The 20,560-nt window shown below is 42.2% G+C and overlaps 1 protein-coding gene across 4 annotated transcripts in view; it reads left to right on the top strand.

Annotated features, from left to right (window-relative positions):
* The window catches only part of BMP2 (bone morphogenetic protein 2), a 107,156-nt gene that overhangs the window by 8,666 nt on the left and 77,930 nt on the right, over window positions 1–20,560 (top strand). The window contains exon 4 of one of the 4 annotated variants that reach the window (XR_011325477.1): window positions 228–388. The exons of 2 other annotated variants lie outside the window; for them this stretch is intronic. Coding sequence is in view for 1 of the 2 variants with exons in the window: in XM_069787600.1 (XP_069643701.1) it covers window positions 228–231 (4 nt within the window). In the remaining variant the exon portion in view is untranslated. Of the gene's footprint in view, window positions 1–227; window positions 556–20,560 lie in introns of those variants that run through there. One more of the 4 variants, XM_069787600.1, reaches the window with a different exon arrangement.

Raw genomic sequence — 20,560 nt, 5'->3', positions numbered from 1 at the left:
ACTCCAGTACTTATTTTAGTTCTTTAGTACTTACTAGTATTATAGTACTCTACAAGAAGAAATGAGCTTTTTTTTTTCCTCTTAAGTGGAGAAAAAGCAGATCTGGAAGGCAGAACTGCCTTTGTTACCCTATAGCCTGTTTCCCCTAAACATATTGCTTCTAGGCACTTATATAATCTATATAGGCAGAGATTGTGATAGATAATGTCACCCTTTGTGCATTTCAGATAAGCATCTCTCTAAACACAAATGTGATCAGCATCTCTCCTTGTCCTTTTGAGACTCAGTAACAGCTTTGTCGAGTGGCTTGATAATTTTTGCGCAAAATTCAGTTGGACTTCTGTGGTCAGCAACATGTAAAAATGACGTGGGAAGATCTTCAGTTGAGGTAAGCTCTCCCGAGAGCATTGGCCATTTTCACCGAGCAGGATCTGCTCTGCTGCGCTAACCTGGGCTCATCATAATCAGGCATTGAAACCTTTCCTGCTCATATGATAATTGGGTTTGGGTGTCCACAGACTATCACCTGCTTCTCTCCCTGCTAGGCAGTTAGATGTCTCACTTGTGCAATCAGAACTGATGGGGCTTGGAGAGGAACATGATTTATTGTACTCTCAGCTTTGAAGAAGGAGCTCATCTGGACTGCATTTATATTAGACCCACTTTGCTACACTATTAGAAGAGGATAATTATTGAGCTATTTATTGTACAGCTATTCCTAAATTGTTGATTTTTGGGGTTTTTTTATTGATTTCAGGAGGCAGCTAATTGCCATATGGCAGCTTGATGTTAATGTTTTATGAAGATCAGGAAACAAAAGTTTATGAAAAGCTTTTGTATAGTAACTGCAGAGTTTCAAGAACTGTTTTATACTTCCTGACAGTGCAGGTCTGGCTTAATGGTTTGTTTTTATTGCTTAAGAGTGTAAACCTTTCTTTAGCCGATGTGTGGAAATTATATCCTCATCCCGCATTACGCATTTCTCATTGCTCATTACTCATTCCCTGCTTTCATTTCTGCCATCTGTAATCAGAGCTTTACTGTTTCAACTGCATGCAAAATGCTCCTGTCCTGTTCACAGTAAGATACTTTTCCTTAGCACTCATCCACCCTTTCAAAAAAAAAAAAAAGTAGGGGGGAGGGAAAATTAAAAAAAAAAAAAGGGAGGAAAAGCCTACTCTGTCTATATTGTTTTTCTCTGTTTTGGGTGGAGTCTGTCTTAGATTCTGGTTGCTAGATGGTTTCTGTAGTAACAAGCAGAGAAAAATCCAAGACTGAAAAGGCACTTTTAAAGGTGCCATATCTTGCCTGAAGTATTATTTATCTAATGATGGATATGGAATGTTTCTCTTCTCCTTTATATTAAGGCTACCCCTTTTGGTAGGGCAGACTGCTGCTATGAGAACTTGATCTGTTGTGTTCTTACAACACGAGAACATGAGAACCATGAGTCTTGTTCCCAGTTGACTTAAGCTGCTCAAAATAATGATGAAAAGCCAAAGGCATTAAAATGTATTTTAAAAGATGTTATAAATGGTTGTTATAGGCACAAACCACTTTGTTTTTTAGTTACATAGGAAAGAAGAAAGAAGCTAGGTTCAGAAGGACACTTGGATTTTACATATTATTGCTGTAAGGAGGGTGTTGGATAAAAGCCGTAGTCGTCTATTTTGTTAGACTACTATGTACAAGGAAAAAATCCCAGCTCCTTCAGAATATAACCTTACTTTGCTGTACTCCAAATTTTTTGTTTATTTCTCCTAAGAGATTTTGAAGGTGTGTGAGAAAGTAACCATTTGTGTGTGTCCACTACATTTGCCTTGCTTGGGCACAAAAAGAATTAAAGATTTATTTGAAGATTACCTCTTTCCTGTCTCTCCAGTACTAATCCTTCATTACCTGTATTCCTGACAGCCTTGTCTGCAACAGGCAGTAATGATTTCCTAAGGTGGAGTTTCCTCTCTTTTTGGAATCTAGTCACCTGTCAGTGCCCTCTAGGATTTAGCAACCTTCTGTCCGCAAGCCTCGTGCAATGGTCACTTAGAAAAGCAGGTACACTGGTTTTGTTCTGGTTCTGTGTCTTTTACAGAGGCAAGTTTGTCCCTGCCTTCAGCAAGAATCTTAGTTTGGGCAGGGTCTGAAGGCTTGCCCCCATTGTGTGCAGCAGGAGACACCTTGTAACACCAGGGACTGTGTTTGTAACTTGCCAGAAGTCTGAGGGCCAAAACTCATTTGCATCTGTATTTACATAGTCCTGTGAAGGCACTCAGCTGTAATACCTGCCTGGGCTTGTATTGCCCTCGATAGATGAACAGAGGCTGAGAGTTGTTGGACTTCTCCAGAGGTAGGAAACTTGCAGTGGGTTGACTTGGTTCTCAGCTCATAAGGCAGGGTAGCGATGAGATGTATTTTTGCTCTTCATAGTTCGTTCTGGCAGGGGCTTCTGCAAAGTGTGCTTGGCTACCCATACAGGAATTAGATCGGAGCCACTGGGTTAGGTCTGCAGTTGGGTATGTTGGCTTAAGTCCAGGAAAGAAGCAGATCTGTGCCTTTTTAGTCTGAAAAAAGGCAGGGATTTTTGTGGGAAGAAGCTGTAGCAGAGGGAAGTGGGGAAGGACCCTGCAGGCTTTTGAAGCCCAAAGTGTTAAAAATTTCTAGAGGGACTTCAGGTAAAGAGATCAGAGCAGCAAACTGATAACACTCTGAGAGTTCAGGTTCCCACAACAGCTGGACTGTGGCAGATTTACAATTTAATGAGGCTGATAATCCCATTAGAGATTAAATTAAGAAGGTTTTTCTGGGAGATCACCAAGAAAATTATGAATATTGTACTGTAGCTTGGGTCATAATGCCAAGGCAGTGGAGAGCTGACGTACTTCTTGCACTGCAGGATACTGTTTCATTCAGTGTGTCTCATTAAAACAGAGCATTCAACTCCAGCAGTGTTTCACTACAAACAGGAGCAAATGTATTATTATTTTTATTATTACTACTACTATTATTACTGTCGTCATCATCATCCTGGAAACAACATGCAGATTAAAAGATGGAAATATCAACCAGATCTGCAAATCAGCACAGCCCTACTGACTTTGTTCTCAGATGGTCTGCTCCTTTTTATTAAAGCAAATCCTCAGAAGGCAGGGTGACCATGTATAAAAAATAATGTATTTAAGGTAACTATTGACATAACTCCAGTAGCTTGAAACTTGCACAAAACCATTTTTTATGGCATCCTGCACACCCTGGTGATGGGAAAGTGTTGTATGGAATAATGACCCTGTAACCGCAGACTTCAAAAGTATAGAATATCTGCAGCATGATGGAAATAGCTGTTTCCACATCAATAATATACACACAGGCGTATTGAAGCTTAATTGCAAGGCCAATGGTGATGGGAGGGGGAAGGGGGAAGGGGGAAGGGATGTCTGACTACGGCTGCACCAAACACGCGGGCTGAGCAGAATGCCTCTGTTTTACAGCCAGAAACAATGATTCATTTCATTATAATTTTGACTTTTGCATTTTTCTCATGACTTATTGATAACTTTGTATGGGACTTCATAGACCAAAGGAGTTATTGACTCCTTAGGAATTAGGAAGAGAGACAGGGTATGTATTATTTCTTATAAACATCACTCTGGCTGTTGTTTTAAATTATTCTATTTTAAGGACAGTTCTAATGCAATTTCTTCTGCTTGCATTTTCTCTCTTCCTTTGAATGAAAAAAATCTTTTACTTAAAAGCGGTCTCTCACTCTAGGAGGCCAGCTTTTATGTCCATTTTTATGAAGAATCCTGATCTTCTAGTTGACATCATAATGTTAACATGAAGGCAGTTTTGATGTCACAAACTGTTGCTACTGGACCAAGCCATTTTCCCAGCCTTGGCACTGTAAATAAAAGGTGGGCCCAATAGCATTAAGTGAAAAATGAGCGGTTTTGTTCTGCAAAATACTGGCATTATTGATACTCTTTTATTCCTGTTGTTCAAGACCTAGATTAGTGGAATGACAGGTATGTTGTCATTTTACTGCTTTCAGTGTACAGGCTACTGGCATCATGCAGGATTACTTTAAAGCTTCCCCTGCTGTAATCTTGTGAGGACACATGGAGCCTGAGATTCTTAAAAAGAAAATTTCCTCGCACTCTCTGGGGAGAAGCCTCAGAATGCCACCTTGAGACTCAAAGATCAGAAAGAAATGGAATTGAAGTTCTCCTTTTCTTAACCACTGGTATTTTAAAGTCCAGCAACATTTTTGGTTACTTAGGATTAGCAGTAACCCATGTTCTAGATGATGTTTTTACTGAGGAGAGGAGGATCAGAACTAATTGATTAATATTTCCTGGTCTGGTAATTTTTTTTAAAAAGTTTTTTTTCTGTTTGGTTTGGGGTTTTTTTAGAAATAGTTAATTGTTAACTACTCCTTGACATGTTGGGCAAAGAAGTCTCCCAGGTTGCAGATTAAAAGATTTTCATCTTTGAAAATATAACCCAAATGTACCCTAGAGGGCAGAGTCATTTAGAGAGAGATTCTGCACACCTGCTGAGTTACTGATTCATGCCCACTGCAGAGTTCCTCAGTGAGAAGGACCAAGCCCTGGGAAAATGATGTTGGGAGCATGGGTGGAACCTTCTGGTTTTTGTCAGCAGCAAAAGTTGAGAAAGTGGTCTGTGACTCTCCTGTGTGCAGGTTCTGACAAAAAAAACCAAAAACAAAACCAAAAACCGTTAAAAAAAAATCAGTAGTTTGCGAATGAGTCTGTATAAGCCAGCAGGCCATTTTGCTGGCACGTAGCTATTGCAGCTCTCACCTGCTGGAGGGTCTTAGCCTTTTTTTGAGGGTTAGATTTCATTGTCAAATAGAAGCAGCTTAACTTGTGCTTTATATCAAAGAAAATAAACCAGGTGCTGCCCTTTTCAAGAGCCTTCTCCTCTTGAGACCTGAGCCACACAGTGGGTTACTGCCAACTTTTCTATTTAACTGGTGAGGAAAATTTGTTGTCAGGCCTTTCTCTGTGAGCCTGAGTGTCTGGGAAGGTCTTTCCAGCTCCTCTTGTACACGAGTACTTCCTTCAGGGCTTCAGGCTCCATTCCTCTCTTCTTTACCTTATTCATCTAAGGGGGGGGGGAAGGTCAAATACTGGGACACTTTGAAGAGTGTGCCTTTACCAAGCTTTGGTTTTTCTCTGCTCTTCCTGGAACTCTCATTACATGATCCTGGTTTTCTAAGCCAATTGTTAGCCCAAGGCCAAATCCTTAACCTTGGGCTAGATAACAAAAGCACAGCTGAGGTGATCTTGACTCCTTTAAAAAGGCTGTCTACTCTTTGATGCACTCAGAATGAGACACATAATTCATTTTAGTTCCAAACATTGTTCTTAGCATGGGAAATTAGCAACCTCCGTGATAAAAAGTCAGCATGTTAAGTATGTGTGTGCGTGTTTTATGTTGATCTCTGTCTTCCATTGCGTTCCACATCCTGGAGGGTGTTGGTGTGTCTAGGGAGAACTGAGATTGAATCCTATCTGGGAAGTTTTACTTTATGTAACTGCATGAGTTCATACCAAGGCCTGAAGAATTTGTGCCAATGATAGGAATCAGCATTTGGAAAACGTAGCTTTCTGACTTGCAGCTGTAAATAAGAGGAGCATGTAATTGGAGTGTATGCTCAAGAGAAATTAAGCTGAGATCAAGTTTATTAATGGATATCAAAACCGGCTTAAGTGCAGCCCTCTTCTATGCAAAGACCCCAGAGGAATGAGAAAGGCCAATGAGTGTCATACAGTGCCAGTGTCTGGCAGTGCTTATGTGCAGAAGCTCTTCTGTCTCTGTGGTGTGGAAGCCTCCCGAACAGGTCCTTTCTGAGTTTTTAATTTGGGAGAGGACTCTTCCACCATATGCTTTATTGCTGAAGTCTCAGTGCTACTCTGAATAACTTTGAGGGTTTATTTTGTACTGTGGTCTAGCAAGCCTGATGGCAAGAAACGTAGCATCACTGGTGGCTGTAGTGTCAAGTGGGCCTAGTCACGAAAGGTGGTGGAAATCACCGCTAGGCTGAGAGCAACAAGACAGGCTTTGGTGGCTAAACCTGTTAAAAGGAAATGCTGCTAGTCAAATACTGCATCAGAAAAAAGAGGCAGTGTAGCAGCAGGGCCACCAGAGTAAGGACAGGAGGGACAGCAAACTTTACTCTGCTGCGGAGCTGGAGTGCACCATTGGAAATGTCCCTCACTGTCCTTATGTGCTAATTCTCAAATAGCTCTTCCCTGCCTCGTAAGTGTTTTGTAATGATATGTACCTTAAAGAATGCCCAAATGCACTGCTGTTTATCCTGTAGGGTAGAGATAGATAGCTACATTATATGGCATAATAACAGGTTTCGTCCATTGGTAACCAGTTTGCATGCGGACCAGGTCTGGCCAGTATTAAATTGGAAAGCAAAGATGGCTTTGTGATTAAGGTGCTGGAGTGGGACGCTGGAAATCTGGGTTCAAGTTGTGGGTCAGCCATAAACTCCCTGTGTGACCTTGAGCAATATTATTATTCTGAGACTTCAAAGGTATCTAAACAATTTGGACACCCATTTTCCAGTCATTTTAATTAACTGGGGTGCTTTGAAACGCTCAGCTTTAATCTCTCTGTGCCTAGGATGCTCATTTGTAAAACCAGGATAATAATATTTCCTTGCGCATGAAGAGGATGTGTACATTAATGATTGGGAAGTGTGCAGCTACTTAAAATGCAGCAGATACAGAGCTTGCAAGTTCAGTGAGGGGGGAGCATGTTGAATTTTGCAGGCGTAGGGCTCATAGACATATATGGGTGCCGCGCACAGGACAAACTTAGCCTATTTCAGTGAGAGTTGTTTATGTGTGGGCATAAACTAGGGGATAGTTACTTACCATGATATATTACTGTCATATTGGTTCTTGGGAGATAAATACCACTGCAAGTAAACTGCAACCAAAATATTTACTGAGAGGAACAACTCATTTATTCAATATTTCATTTAGCTCCATAGCAACATCTTGCCGTTTCTTTTGTGTCTTGCCATTCTTTAATAGTGAATATTAAACTTTTACAAGATAAAATGACTAGTTATTAACATTTCCATTTCTGTAGCTTTACTTCATAACAAGCCATACTCCCCCTTTAACATCACCTACGGTTATGTCCCTTTGCCCGGAGTTATGTGACTGTGTAATGAAAAGCCTGTAATGCACACAGGCAGAGGGAAGGGTTAAAAGAGCCAAGGGAGTCTTTAATTCCTTCGTTTTCTGACTTTTGTGGGTTTAATACACAATCTTAACATTCCATTAGTAAGTGGTTGCATTTTTTTCTTTTTAACTTAAGAGATTAAAGGTTCCTTCAGATTTTACATTTTTTCACTACTCTCTTTAGTCACATCAGTTTTGTGTGCTAGGCAGGCGGGAAATGAAAAGCTGTCCTCAGTAACCATTGATGCTACTCCCAGAGCCAAGTGATGGATGTCTAGGAGATGCCTGTCCATAGGGGGCTGCTTTTCCCAAAAAGAACCTCTATCAGGGTAGAGAAATGTTTCAAAGGCTCTAGGACTTGGGTTCGTCACTGGCCTTTGAGATGACCATCACCCAGCGTCTTTGAGTAAAGGGCTTTGCAAACTGCATGCAAAACACTGTACAGTGTTACACACTGTCAGAACATCTGATCCGGCTTGTTACAAAAGTTATTGATATATCAGTGGTAAATATATATTGAAATGAGGTTTCACTATATAAACATGAAGGAAAGAGCCGGCTGCTACTCAAAACAGCCTCCACTGAATCATTTGCATGTGTGACTTCAGTGTGAATCAAATCAGAGTCCTTTTCATTGCTCCCTCCATTGGCTTCTTATTATGACTGCTCTGTAGACAAGAAAATCTGACTCTCTCACTTCTTGTTAGCATTATGCTAGGATGGCAATGGAGTAACTTGTTATTTATCATAGATTTTCAAAGCAACCATGAACCAAGTGCTTCTTTAATGTGCTGACATGTATGCTTGCAGGATAGGTGACCAAATATTTCTCAGTTTTGTTCTAAGGTCTGTATTATGAGCATCCTGAATATTGAATGGCAATTTATCCTTGAAAACTTATTCCACTCTAAGTGGAATAAGATAGTGAAAACTCTGGTTGTAGTTTTCACTGAAAACCAACAATCAGAGTTATAAAGGATTTGGGGTGGTAGCTGTTATTACCCAAGATTTTCCTATTACTTTGATTTAGCTTTTTACTGAAGTGAGCAGGTAAGAAGTACTGACAAATTATCACTTCATGTTCTGTACAAGCAAATGTCATCTCTATAGATTTTACAGAAGAATAGCTATTTTATGATGAGTCTAAGTAAACATTTTCAGGTAGTCTCACCTCGTAGAATGTGGTCATTTGTCTCTGGTAGGTGCATAGTTTAAAAATAAAAGCAAACAAACCAGGAAAGAATCAAGTCTAGATAACTACCGAAAGTTAAAATGACCTTAGAGAGAGAAAACTGCCTCTGGATTTTCCAGGAGAAAATAATGCATTGAATTAATTGACAAAGATAAAGCTAAGAACAAAATATGGTAATGTTTGGGGTTTTTTTTACCAATGGCACAATTCTGCAAAAACTTAATGGTCTTCTTGGCTATTTTTTGTTCTAGGCCCATCAAAAACTTTTGAACAGAACTTAATTTGGTATATTGTTACAAACCCTGATATCTGCCCAACTTTATCCAAGTTCATGAACCTTTTGAACAGCGGCCCCCCTCATGCCCCTGGGGTTCTGGAGGGGGATTTATGGCTTCATGTGCAAAACAGTGTGAAACTTGGCACTTGCACATGGCCTGAACCCTGACAACTCCAGCAGCACTAAGCAAAATCAGGGCCTATGAGCTCAACCAGCTCAGAGGCAAAGTAAAGGTTTATTGAAACTCATATGAACTTGAACTAAATTCCATTTTAAAAAATCTGGCCCTTACTGTCCCATCATTGCCTTATCATTAACATGGGAGAAATCCATCCCACATGGCTGTTGTGAAGATAAATTCAGTAACTTTTATGGCATTCAAATAAGGATGGTGGCAATGGTGGTGTTGGGGAGGGAGTTAAGGACTTCTGATATTTCGGAAGGAGGTTGATGACCGGCAGATACAAATGTCTTAATAGGCAGTGTATGAATAGGAGAAGTTCCTCTGAGCTCCTACTTGCTGAAGAGCCAAGGCAAGCCAGTCATTAGGGCTGTCTGACAGGGTAAATGAGTCACAGTCAAATCAGGCACTCATTTACATCACCAGGCTTCTTCAGAGCCCGTGCAAACTGCAAGCTCCGGTTCATACTGAAGGCCAGGTTTGCCTTTTGCTTACTGGGCTTTCAGTGGGGTTGAAAGCTTATGAGTGGGAATTTGGCCGAAGGTCTAAAAATCTACCTGCCCCCTGGTTTATAAACCAGCAAAGGTGCTACCTGCAGCCAGTATCCAAGTCCATTAGAAAGAGAGTGTCAGTTTCCTAACGTTATTCAGTTGCAGTTCTGCAGATCTTGTCCTTTTCATAAGAATGGAAGTCTCTGGCAGTCATTGGAATTGACTGATGCTGGGGATTGGGCCCACAAGGTACAGAAATATTTCTTCCTTTGCTCATTTCCTGGCCTTGCCCTCTGGACAGGGGGTAGGCTGTCTGGCGTTGGAGCTTTCATCATTCAGGTGGGTCATGTTATGCCTCTTTTTACCAGGTCCTGAAATGAGCCAGTGTTGCTCACCTCCAGGCCCAAACTGGCTATAAGTGAACACTTTGGGCATTAATTCTGTGTTGTGTTGCCTCTACTTCTACACTGTATAAAGAACTCCAGGGATCCTCCACAAGTGAGGCCATGAGTGGATTTGTCTGGGTGGACCTCTTTCAAAGTTGCTTGTAATTGTTGCATTTATGGGGTATGGATTCCAGCTGTGATCTTACGGTGTGCTTAGGATGGTAGTGCCTCGGCTTATGAAGTTACAATAGGAATATTCTGCTGTTAACACATGCAAAAGTCTGGTTATCAAGAAGTGGGTTCATTTTTCTGACACTAGGCTAAACCCTGTCAGGAGAACTGTAACCCTCCCGACATCTGCTGGAAGGGCAGTGTGATGGGGCATAAGCAATTCAGGAGATTTACAGAGTACATCAGGGACAACTTTTTGGTGCTGGTGCTGGATGAGCTGACTGATTGAAGTGCTGTGCTAGACCTGCTGCTCACCGGTAAGGAAGAACTGTTTTGGGGTGACTTAGCTGCAGTATCATGAGATGGTTGTTTAAGAACCTGAGGGAAGTGGGAAAGGCAAGTAATATAATAACCACTCAAAATTTCAAGCGTGCGGACTTTGGCCTGTTCAAGGAACTGGTAGGCAGAATCTCCTGGGAGTCTGCCCTGGAGGGCAGAGACCGATGAAAGTTGCTTGATCTTCAAGGACAGCCTCCTCAAAGCACAAGAACAGTCCATCCTGATGTTCAGGGTGCTGAGCAGGTATAGCAGGAGGCCAGCTTGGCTGAACGAGGAACTCCTGACTGATTTCAAATGCAAAAAGGAAGAGTATGGAGGTGGAAGCAGGGACAAGCAACCAAAGACGAATACAGAAATGTTGCCTGGGCATGTAGGAGCAGAGTTAGGAAAAGTCAAAGCTCAGCTGCAGTTGGAACTGATGAGGCTCAAAGCAGATCATTTCTGTGTGTACATCAGCAACACAGGGGAGACCAAGGAAGGTGTGGGCCTTTTGCTGAATGTGGCAGGTGATGTGAAGGCATGGGAAAAGGCTGAAGTATTCAGTGTTTTGTCTTTGTCTTTATTGGCAAGATCTGCTTTCAGGCCTCTATGTATAGTGGCAGAATTTGAAGAAAGAGGTGGTACCTGCATTAAAGAATTAAAGATCACACAGGTAAATGTGGCACATGCAAGCCCATGGGGTTCGACAGGATGCATCAGAGGGTGCTGAAAGGCTGATACTATTTAACATCTTCATCAACAGCCTGATCAAAGAGACAGAGTGCATCCTTAGCGAGTTTGCAGGTGACAGCAACCCAGGAGAAGTGGTTGATATGCTGGAGAGCAAGTCTGCTGGGCAGAGGAACCATCTGAGAGGTGAGCTGGAGGAGTGGGCTAACAGGAATCTCCTGAAGTTCAACAGAGATGGATGCAAGGTCCTGTGCCTGGGAAATGCCCCATGCCCAGGTATGGGGGTACCATCTCGTCACCCAGGGAGCTGGGAGTCCTGACAGATACCACACCCAACATTTGTCAGCAAGGTGGCTCCTGCAGAAATGAAAGCCAACTGTCTGCTGGGTTGCCTGGAGAGGACTGATTATTCCCCTTTGCTTGCGCTTGTTAGGATGCCACTGGAGTACTGTGTCCGATTTGGGACTCTGGTAGAAATACTGGCAAACTGGAGAGACCTGAGAGCAGCTGTAGTCGTTAGGTGGCTAGACTGTGTGACACATGAGGAGAAGTGGGGGAACCTTAATTTATTTAGCTAGGGGGAATATAATTGCACTCTTCCATGACCCAGAAGGAGGTTATAGAAAGGATGAAGCCAGACTCTTCTCGGAGGTGCACAGCAAGGACAGGAGGCAGCTGCCACATGTTATAGCGAGGGGAAATGTGACTGAATAAGGAAAAACATCTTCACAGCAACAGTGGTTTAGGACTTGAGCCCTGAGAAGTTGTAGAACTTCCACTTTTGGAGATTTCCTGAACTTGACTAGTCAAGGCCCTGAGCAACCTGATCTAACCTGAAGCTGGACCTGCTCTGTATGAGCAGGAGGTTGGACAAGATGACCTCCAGAGGTCCTCTCCAACCTCAGTGTTTCTGATTTTGTGACATAGAGAAAAACCATCGAGCAAGAGCAATAGATGGAGCAATATGAATGTGGCAAGTTCTAGTTTCTGTGTATACCATGTTATTTCTCATTTGTGCTTTTGTGCTCCGTTTAACAAGCAGAGAAAAAGAGAAAACTGCTGCTTTGTTTTTTTTTTTTTTTTTAATCCCCCAAATCATCAAAAATTTGTAGGCAGGAGAACTGCTGCAGTATGCAGATTAGGATGTCACATTTGTTGAAACACTGTGTCCAATATCAATGAAATAAGATAAGAAACAACTGGTCATTTATTTCTGGCAGGCATTTTTCTCATAAAAATCAGTTTTGAATGAATCCTAACAATGAGTTTAAAAAGATCTTCATGCAGACAAGAGAGACTATAATGCTAGTCTCGGTCTAGCAGTTTGGTCTGAACTTTTACAACAAAAATTATTCAGTACAGGATAATTAATGATTTCAGTAGAAAAATAAAGTAGTTTGTATTTTTGCTCACAAAATCATTGCAGCCTGGATGAGAAAATGATATAAGGACATCTTTGACCAATTAGAATAAAAATTAAAAAAAGACAGCAAATTGTTGGCAGACACTGACACCTGTTAAAATTCGAGCCCATGCTAGAGTATCAAGCTTCTGCCGAAATGTGTACTGAGTGTATTTTTGTTTTAAATATGACTTTCCATCCTGGTATTTGCAGGTGCATTGTACTAAAGTGAACACAATCATTTTGTTAATTGCAGTTCAAGCTCATTAGGGAACTATAAAGGCAGAAGAATGAATGTAACCGTGCATTAAATGGTAAATGATTTTGGGGTGGGAAGCAGTCAGGTGTGTTGCCCTAGGCTATGATTTTCCCCAAATTAACATACATAGCAAAGAAAGAAAGAATGAGGCGGGTGGGAAGAAAGAAAGGCCACAGGTCACCTAAGCAAACCTCCCAAACTTCAGTGACGCTGAAGGGAAATGTTAGTTGCTGAAGTGCTGAGAATCTGGCTGGTACTGGCTCACACCAGGCAGTTTTTGTATTGGTTTTGGTTCATTCAGCCTGAATATGGTGAAATCTGAACCAACTCAGCATTGTTCATGTAGTTAACATGTAACTGAGCAGAGCTTTGGAAGGTTTCACTACAGCCTGCAAGACCTCTCGGATGTGCAATGTTAATGACTTTTATTACAAAACCATCTTGAAGTAGTGTATGCCTGAGCAAACAGCCAAACATTTCCCCTCAGAGTTTTGATGGAAGGTTTGTAAACTTGAAAATGTATTATCACAAAGCTTGGTTGCTTCCATCTCCCTACTGGACTTTCAAGCCAGCAGGGTTCCACGGGTTTCCAGATGGTTTTACAAGCATATTTTGCTGCCTCAGAATAATAATCATCGAGTGAAATGAAAACCTTGGCCAACACTTCAGATCTGAATAGCAATACTGAGTGTCTCAATGTTTGGGTGTCTAAATGGACACGGATCAAAGAAGAGTTTCTTTGGATGGCCATGATTTGGATCTTCTGGAAAATCAGGCTCCTTTATGTTGCCTCTTGTTTTCCGTTTTACCTTTGCTTGAAGTGAAAATACTTGTTTTGAGAAAGGAGGAAGGTGCTAGGAGAACTGAATGCAGAACTGAATGAAAATTTTCCCCTGGAATTTTTTCAACTGATACTGTATTTTATGAAGAGGCCCCTAACTTTTCTTTTCTGTTTGTTGGTTTCTTGTCCATTTCCTGAAAGCATTTCCATTTTATGCTGCTCTAATGAATTGTTTAACCAGTCACCAAAGTTAAAAGTTTCACAACTTTTAGAATATTTCTGTTATTATGATGGGTGGATCCGAAATACAAATCTGTAATACCTGAATGGCAATTGAGGTGCAAATGAACTAAGTTTTTTTAAAGCTTTCAGAAAAATAGCTGATTTCTGTCTAGTCCTAAAAAATTCCTTTGATAGAAAAGAGAAATACCATTATTTATTAATGTACCATTTATTAATACCATTATTTATTAATGTTTATATCTGGTGCAACTATATACCCCTTAGCCATTGTTTAATTATATCTGGTTCAATTTCTGTGTTCTTTAGTTGTATCCCAAAGAGGAGACATCTGTGGACAGTGTTCTCTCAGTGCTTAAACATAACTATGAAAAGCAATTAGTCTGAATTAACAAAAGTCTGTATATTAGTCATGAATTTTATAATTATTCAGGAAAATTATTGCACTCTCAAGCAATTGGACTCTCGAGCCCCAAAAGTGTATATAATAGACAGGAATATTAATATTTTTCCTCCTCCCCTCTCATGTATCTGATGCTGTGTAGGGTCAGGGAAGAGCTTCTGGAATGGACTTGGCTGAATCTTTTCCAAGATTGAAGTTCTTTGAAGTCCCAGCTTTGGCAGCTGCTGCCAACTTTACTGTCCAATATGAGACCAGTAAAACCAGATTTTGCTGGTAGGCCCAGTCTCCAAGATGGCTTCCTTTTGTAGAACCAAATATGGGCAGTTAATTTGCTTTTGGATGTATATCGTATTTAACAAGATGGATATTTGTTCCTAACAGCTTAAACACAAAGGCGTGTAATCTTGTCTACTGTGTCTATTCCCAGTTAATCCACTTGCACTTTATTGTGGCACATTTGTTATTTGCCTATTACATATAGTAGGTCTGCAAAGAAAATGTATGCAGCTTAGTGAGTCTAAAATGAAAGTTTTCAGCTTGAGGTAGACAGGTGATGAGCTGTTCAACCATAGCCAAGTGAGGGAAAAGTAAGGAAAAAAACCTCTTTCCTGACAGCTGATCAAAAGTAATAATATTAAAAAAACGCAAACAAACACACACCCATGGCTAGACTGGTACAAAAGTCGTCTTTATTGGTGGCACGTGGGCAAATATAGTGGAAATACTTTTTAAAATATTACAGGAAGGAATTTCAACCATCATGGGGTTTTCTGTTATTATGATGGGTGGATCTGAAATACAAAACTTCCCTGACATTTGCTGTAAATCAGGACAAACCCATCTCTTCACTTAACAATGTAGAAATTATGGAAGTGCTGCTCTGTGTGTGTGTGCGTGTGTGTTTATGCATGTATGCGTGTATGGCATGTGATTGATGTGGGACTGGCACCACCAGTTTTTTGGGAAAAGGAAAAAAAAGTTTTGCTTGCCTTGAAACAGTAACATATCCGCCAATTTGAGCAGCTCTAGCACCACGGTGCTGTTGAGATTTGGCAGGAGAGTGACTTTCACTTCGTTTTCCTGCCAAACTCAGCCACTTAATGAACATTTCAAACCTCTCAGCTTGCACGTGCTCGGCTAATGTTTGAGGGAAAAATCTCATCCTTGCAAAGCCGGCTCAGGCTTCTCCCTGCTGCGTGGGGGCTGCTCTCCCGCAGCCCCCACCCACGATGGGTCTGTCCCTTAGGGAGATGGAGGGGGGCACAGGCAAGAGAGGAATTGCTCTGTGATTGCAGCTGTATTTTCAGGTTGCGAGTAATCTCAGGAAAGCCTGCATGTCTGGTTGAGTATCTCCCTCTCTACTCATGGGAGGGGGATAGGTGTTTGCAAAGAACTCTTCTGTCCCCTTGATGCATAGATACATGTGGAATAGAGTAGAAAAGAGAGCAGGATACTTCTGTATTTTGGGGAGGTGGTAGAAAAGTTTGTGTTCAGCATGTTTCCTTCCAGAAACTTGAAACGGAGCTGGCAATTCCTGCATTTTGCCCTTCTCAGCAAGTGTCTACAAAGTCCCCAGACAAAGCGTGTGCTCAGCTCCCTTTTGTTTGCACAGCAGAAGGCAACATGCTCTCCTTCATGTAGGTACTTCGTTAGCTTTAACTACTTGGGGTCTCTTCAGTAACTCCAAGGGTCCCAGGCCTGCTGGAATTTGCTTCCAGCTATGCAGTGGATTTCTGTAGCTTCATTTTCATTTTTTTGAAGTCGAAGACATCACACGTGTGTGTGTGTGTGTGTGTGCACACTGTATTTAAAAATACTTAGGATATACCAAAATTATCTTGCAACTTTAATTCTTTTCCCAGCCCTGCTCCCATCTTCTGTGTTATGATACAGTCTTTAATTAGACCACTACAATTACAGACCTGCTTGGGGAATGAATCAGGGTTGTGTGGTAAAAGACACCATTGTCCAAGGATCTCTACCCCTTTTCTGGCAGGAGTGGAAAGATGAACGGTGAATGAGGCAGGGGTTTGTGGAAGGAGGAAAAAATATTAAAGGCTGTTCAGATGTACACTAGAGAATTAGTGCTTTCAGTGCTTCTGCCAGAGTGATTCCAAGCAATTGACTTAAACCAAATTCTTCATGGGTGGTCACTAATTCAGTGTTCCTCATATTCTGGGTGTCTGACTTGAGACCCAGGGGTCTGACCTGAAATCCTGGGCAGTCACAGTTGCAATAAATGCTCAGGAGACCTGCAGTATAGCAAATATCATTGTAGCGCTCTGGAAAATGAAAAGCCTTTGGCATGCCCAGTTGCACTGTCCCCATAGCTGTGGATCCTTCAGCTCCCCTTTTCCTTCCTTGCTTCCCAGCCTGCAAAATGGGGGAAAGGTCATCCCTTCACTTCGTTGGGGAACAGTGAAGATAAATTCAAGTTTGTGACATGCCTAAGTAATAACATCAAGAGTGCCATAGCAAAACAGATGAGGACTTTGCTAATTCTGCTGCTGCAGCTGGGTTTGAGTCATGTGCAGCAAAGCAGGCCTGGGAGCACGCGGTGTGCGCTGAGGCTCACATCAATTATTGCATTGCTTTCCAGGGTCAGACCAGCCCCTTCTTCACCCTGGCTAAGGCTGGGGCAGGCACCCTGCGGTGAAAGTAGTGTGGTCATATCACTACAGGCTGTGTCATCACGCACATGCATGAGGGGAGGTAAAATTGCTCCATTTACCGTAATTCTGGCTTTTTCCTCAATTTTGAGTGCTTGGCTTTGCAAGAACATTAAGTCTTCTTTATCTGTTTTGTCAGTAACAAACATCCCTATACACCCCCCAGCAAAGAAATGCTTTCCTAATGGTTCTTTAAGGCAGAATGTGCTGCGTTAGTGGCTTGTTATTAGGAAGAAAACTTGGAGGCACAAATGTTGATCTTTTACTGCACAGCAGTTTATGGCTGGATAAAAGGTTTCTGAAAATAGGTTTGATTTAAATAAAACAACTATCTCCACTTTAATTTTTCATGTGTGAACGCTTCAGAGAGTGCTTCTGTAAACTTCATTACAACACATGCCATTGTGTGCCAAATTATAAGTTTCAGGATCTTTGAAATTAAGCATCTGTTATCTCTTGCCTGGGGTTTACTTAAGGAAAACAAGAATTCAAAACATGAATGCGCACAATCTTTAGAAAAATACTTATGTTTACAGTTTGACCTTTACTTTCTAGTGTTTACCTAAGGGCTAAGTATTTGGAATTATGCTTTGGCTTATAAATGTTTATCATCTAATAAGAATGATATCAGAGTTCTTACAAAAATAAGAGTTCCCTGGAATAATTTGACGAAAAAAAGAAGCACAGTGAGGGGAAAGGAAGGAAAAAAAAAAAAGCTGAAAGAAAGGCTTGGAACTTTCTGGCATCACTGCAGTTTTGATTGAGAACAGTCCCCCCAGGGCAGGTGTCCCTCGGGGGGTGGGGGTGGCAACATGCTGCTCCACAGCCTGTCCCCGGGCTGTTCCTGTCCCCAGGTAAAACCCAGGGCCCTCAGGGAGGCCCTGAAGGCCAGCCCTCAAAGCTGGTAGCAGTGTCCCAGCTGGGGAGGATACGGGGCGAGACGTGAAGTTTAGCTGAGGAGTGGCAAAGGTGGAAGCTGCTACGGCCTCGAGAAGGTGCAGTGGTCATGGTGTGGAGATCTGTGCAGGGGCTGTGTGCAAGGCTCAACCCATGGAGATGCAGAAGTAGCATGAGTGAAGGTGCAAGTTCATCCCATGTTACGAGCCTTTTGAAAGCTGACTTGCAATAGTGAGGCTGTCCCTCAGTGGCGTAGGAGGTTGTTCTTCTGTCTTTTCTACAAAATTATGTAGAAGACTAAAACTAAAAATTTCTGAACAATGTTTTTGAGAAGCTGAAAGAGGGACAATGAGATGATGGTGTGTTGGGGGAATGGGGATGGGGCCAGATACAGTGTAGGAAGGGCCAAAGAGAGCTATAACATATCTCTAAGCTTACACTTTGTCTCCCTTATCATACAGTATCCTGCTTTTCCAATTTCCCAGGCATCTCAAGTTGCTGTCATTCTTTGTAGGACATGCTGGGGTCTTCCCTTATCTGAAAAAGTGCTTTTCAGGGTGCCCTTTCCACACAGGTGCAGGAAGTCAGTAGGAATTCAGTTTAAGAAAGGTGGCTCAAAGTGGCATTACTGTGTTCTTTTTCTCTGCTAATGTAAACGTGCTGAGATGATGTTTGGATTCCTCTGCTGTCAGTAAGGACAACTCAGGGTCAGTCTTTGGTGGGTTTCTTTTATCAATTCTGTTTATCGATGAGCTTATTGTTTGCCTGCCTGCTCAATTTTTTTTCCCTTCTCATACTGTTTTTTCACTCACCTTAAGAACAAATTCCTCTTCCCTCTCTCTCTCCATGAGCCGCACCCAAGTGTTTCCAAGTATGATATAGCTACAAAGCTCAACACAGTCATTGACCCTATCGATAGCCTGGTGAACGTGGGCTTATTTCGAACCACACCCATGATCTGCCATATTGCTGTGATGAAACCGAAGCTTACGCGAACAGATTTTATTGTTGCTGCAGCATTGTTTATGGCCCTAATGCACCATTGGTGTGCAACAGTGCCACCATGTAGAGGGAAGACCTAAAGACAATGCAAAGGCAGCCAGTTCTGGTTTCTGCTGTCTTGACCTCAGATTTTCATATCCTCTGTAACTTGGTGGGCTTTTGAAATGCTCTTGAAGCAGTTGCAGATCTTGAGGTGGCTGGGTTGGTGGTTTTTTTTGGTTTGGTTTGGGGTTTTTTCTACATTTTTTTTTCCCAGCTGCATAGATCAGGCTCTGCATGGTTTTTAACTGTAGTTTGGCTCCAGATGCAAACTCTGTGATCTTAATTAGCTGTTCTCTGATTAGCTTGCTGTGGAGAGGAAGGGGATTATATTTACAAGAGGTGGCTATTCTTCTGGAAGTAGAGGGCACTCCCTGGTTTACTTTGAGACCATCAGGCACAACTTGGCTCCTGGGGTCAAATACACCTGCGTTCTTCCTACCCAGCTTGCCTGTGCCAATGTATAGCATTTGGTGGGTCAGGACAAGGATGTAAGTAATGAAATGAACACAAGGGCATTTCTGCTGCGGCACTGGCTTGTGAGTGCCCTTGAAATGTATAGTGTTTAAACCTCATACTCTGCTGAATTCTTAAATTTGGGCAATTAAATTTTAGCTTTTGCTGCTCCTGCACGGCAGCTTGTCATTGACAGTGCAAGCTTGAGGTAAACCACTACTGTTCTGGCTGGATTTTTGTACTGGATATTTTCAGTGGCACATTTGGCTACAAAAGCTGCAAGTGAATGGTGAGCCATGCCCAGACATGCCAAGGAGCTCCATTCAGGTGGTATCCCCAGACTTAATCGCTTCGCTCCAATCAGGGAGAAACATAGTTCAAGCAAATGCCACCTTTGGGTGAGGAGGGTGGCTGAGCTGAGCTATGGAGAGCTCTGGATCAGTGGGAGCACCCTCAGTGGAAAGCGCGTGGATGGCAAACCAGGGAGATGTCGGGGGACAGAAAGCAGTCATGAGAACTGAGGTAAGAGGGGAGGTGGGGCTTTGCTTAGCTCTTGCCCTTGGTCCTAGGCTGGAAGATGTTTCTCCTGACCTACTTCATCCTTTCTTCCAGTTTCTCTGTGCGATTTGATTTGCCCAGCTGGAGTAAATAGGAAGATGTCAGACCCCTACTTCCTAGAGATCATGGCCCTTGCCACTGCCCAGAGGAGCAGCACTGGCCATGGCAGTGCTGATCCCATTGGCCTTGGAGGTCTCTGTGCGCTCTTGGTGACGGCAGGGCAGCTCTCAATTACAGTCCCAGGGGTGAGCTTGACTAAGCAAACTTTGCTGCTGATGGGGTCACTGCGGATTTGTTTAATGTAATTATAGTGAGGCTCCTGCGGACATGGCTGGGTGAGGAGTGTACTGAATTTCCAAAACCTTGGAGAGACCTTTGCATGCACTGTTCCCTTTTTTTTCTCCAAATTTATGGCAAGAGAACAAAATGTGAAGCAGGTTGACAAGTTTTCTGCCAATGCCTCCGGCACTAGCTATGATTCATTAGCCCAGCCTTGAAGAGATGTTCAGAGGTCCAATAAAACCTATTCAAGATCTTGTTTTGAAAGGCCTGCAGGAATAGGGAGTGAGAGGTTCTTTACAATGTAACGCCATCCCTTTCTCTTCAGGAACAGGGTTGGTAACTTCTGTTTCCTGCCTGCCTTTGAAGCTGGTTTTTTAATGTATATTAAATAGTGCTCAGCCACATATTCTGATGTGGATGGGTTTGCAGGACTAGTGGTAAGGAAGACAGGCCCGCCTCTGCCCTGTCCTCCTCCCTGTGTAACCTTACCCTACAGAGTAAGACCAAAGTGTGTGTAAAATACAACTTTTTGAATTCAGATGGCTTTTTTTTTTTACCATTGTTCCCACAGCATGTATGATAAACAGCCACTGCAATTCAGAGGAAAAAATCCTGGAAATAGCATTTTTAAGCAAGTGTCAGTATA

This window comes from Haliaeetus albicilla, chromosome 7, assembly GCF_947461875.1.
Source record: "Haliaeetus albicilla chromosome 7, bHalAlb1.1, whole genome shotgun sequence".
Lineage (NCBI taxonomy): Eukaryota > Metazoa > Chordata > Aves > Accipitriformes > Accipitridae > Haliaeetus > Haliaeetus albicilla.
Note: the sequence above shows the minus strand (reverse complement) of the source record. Positions and strands in the feature narration are given on the sequence as shown.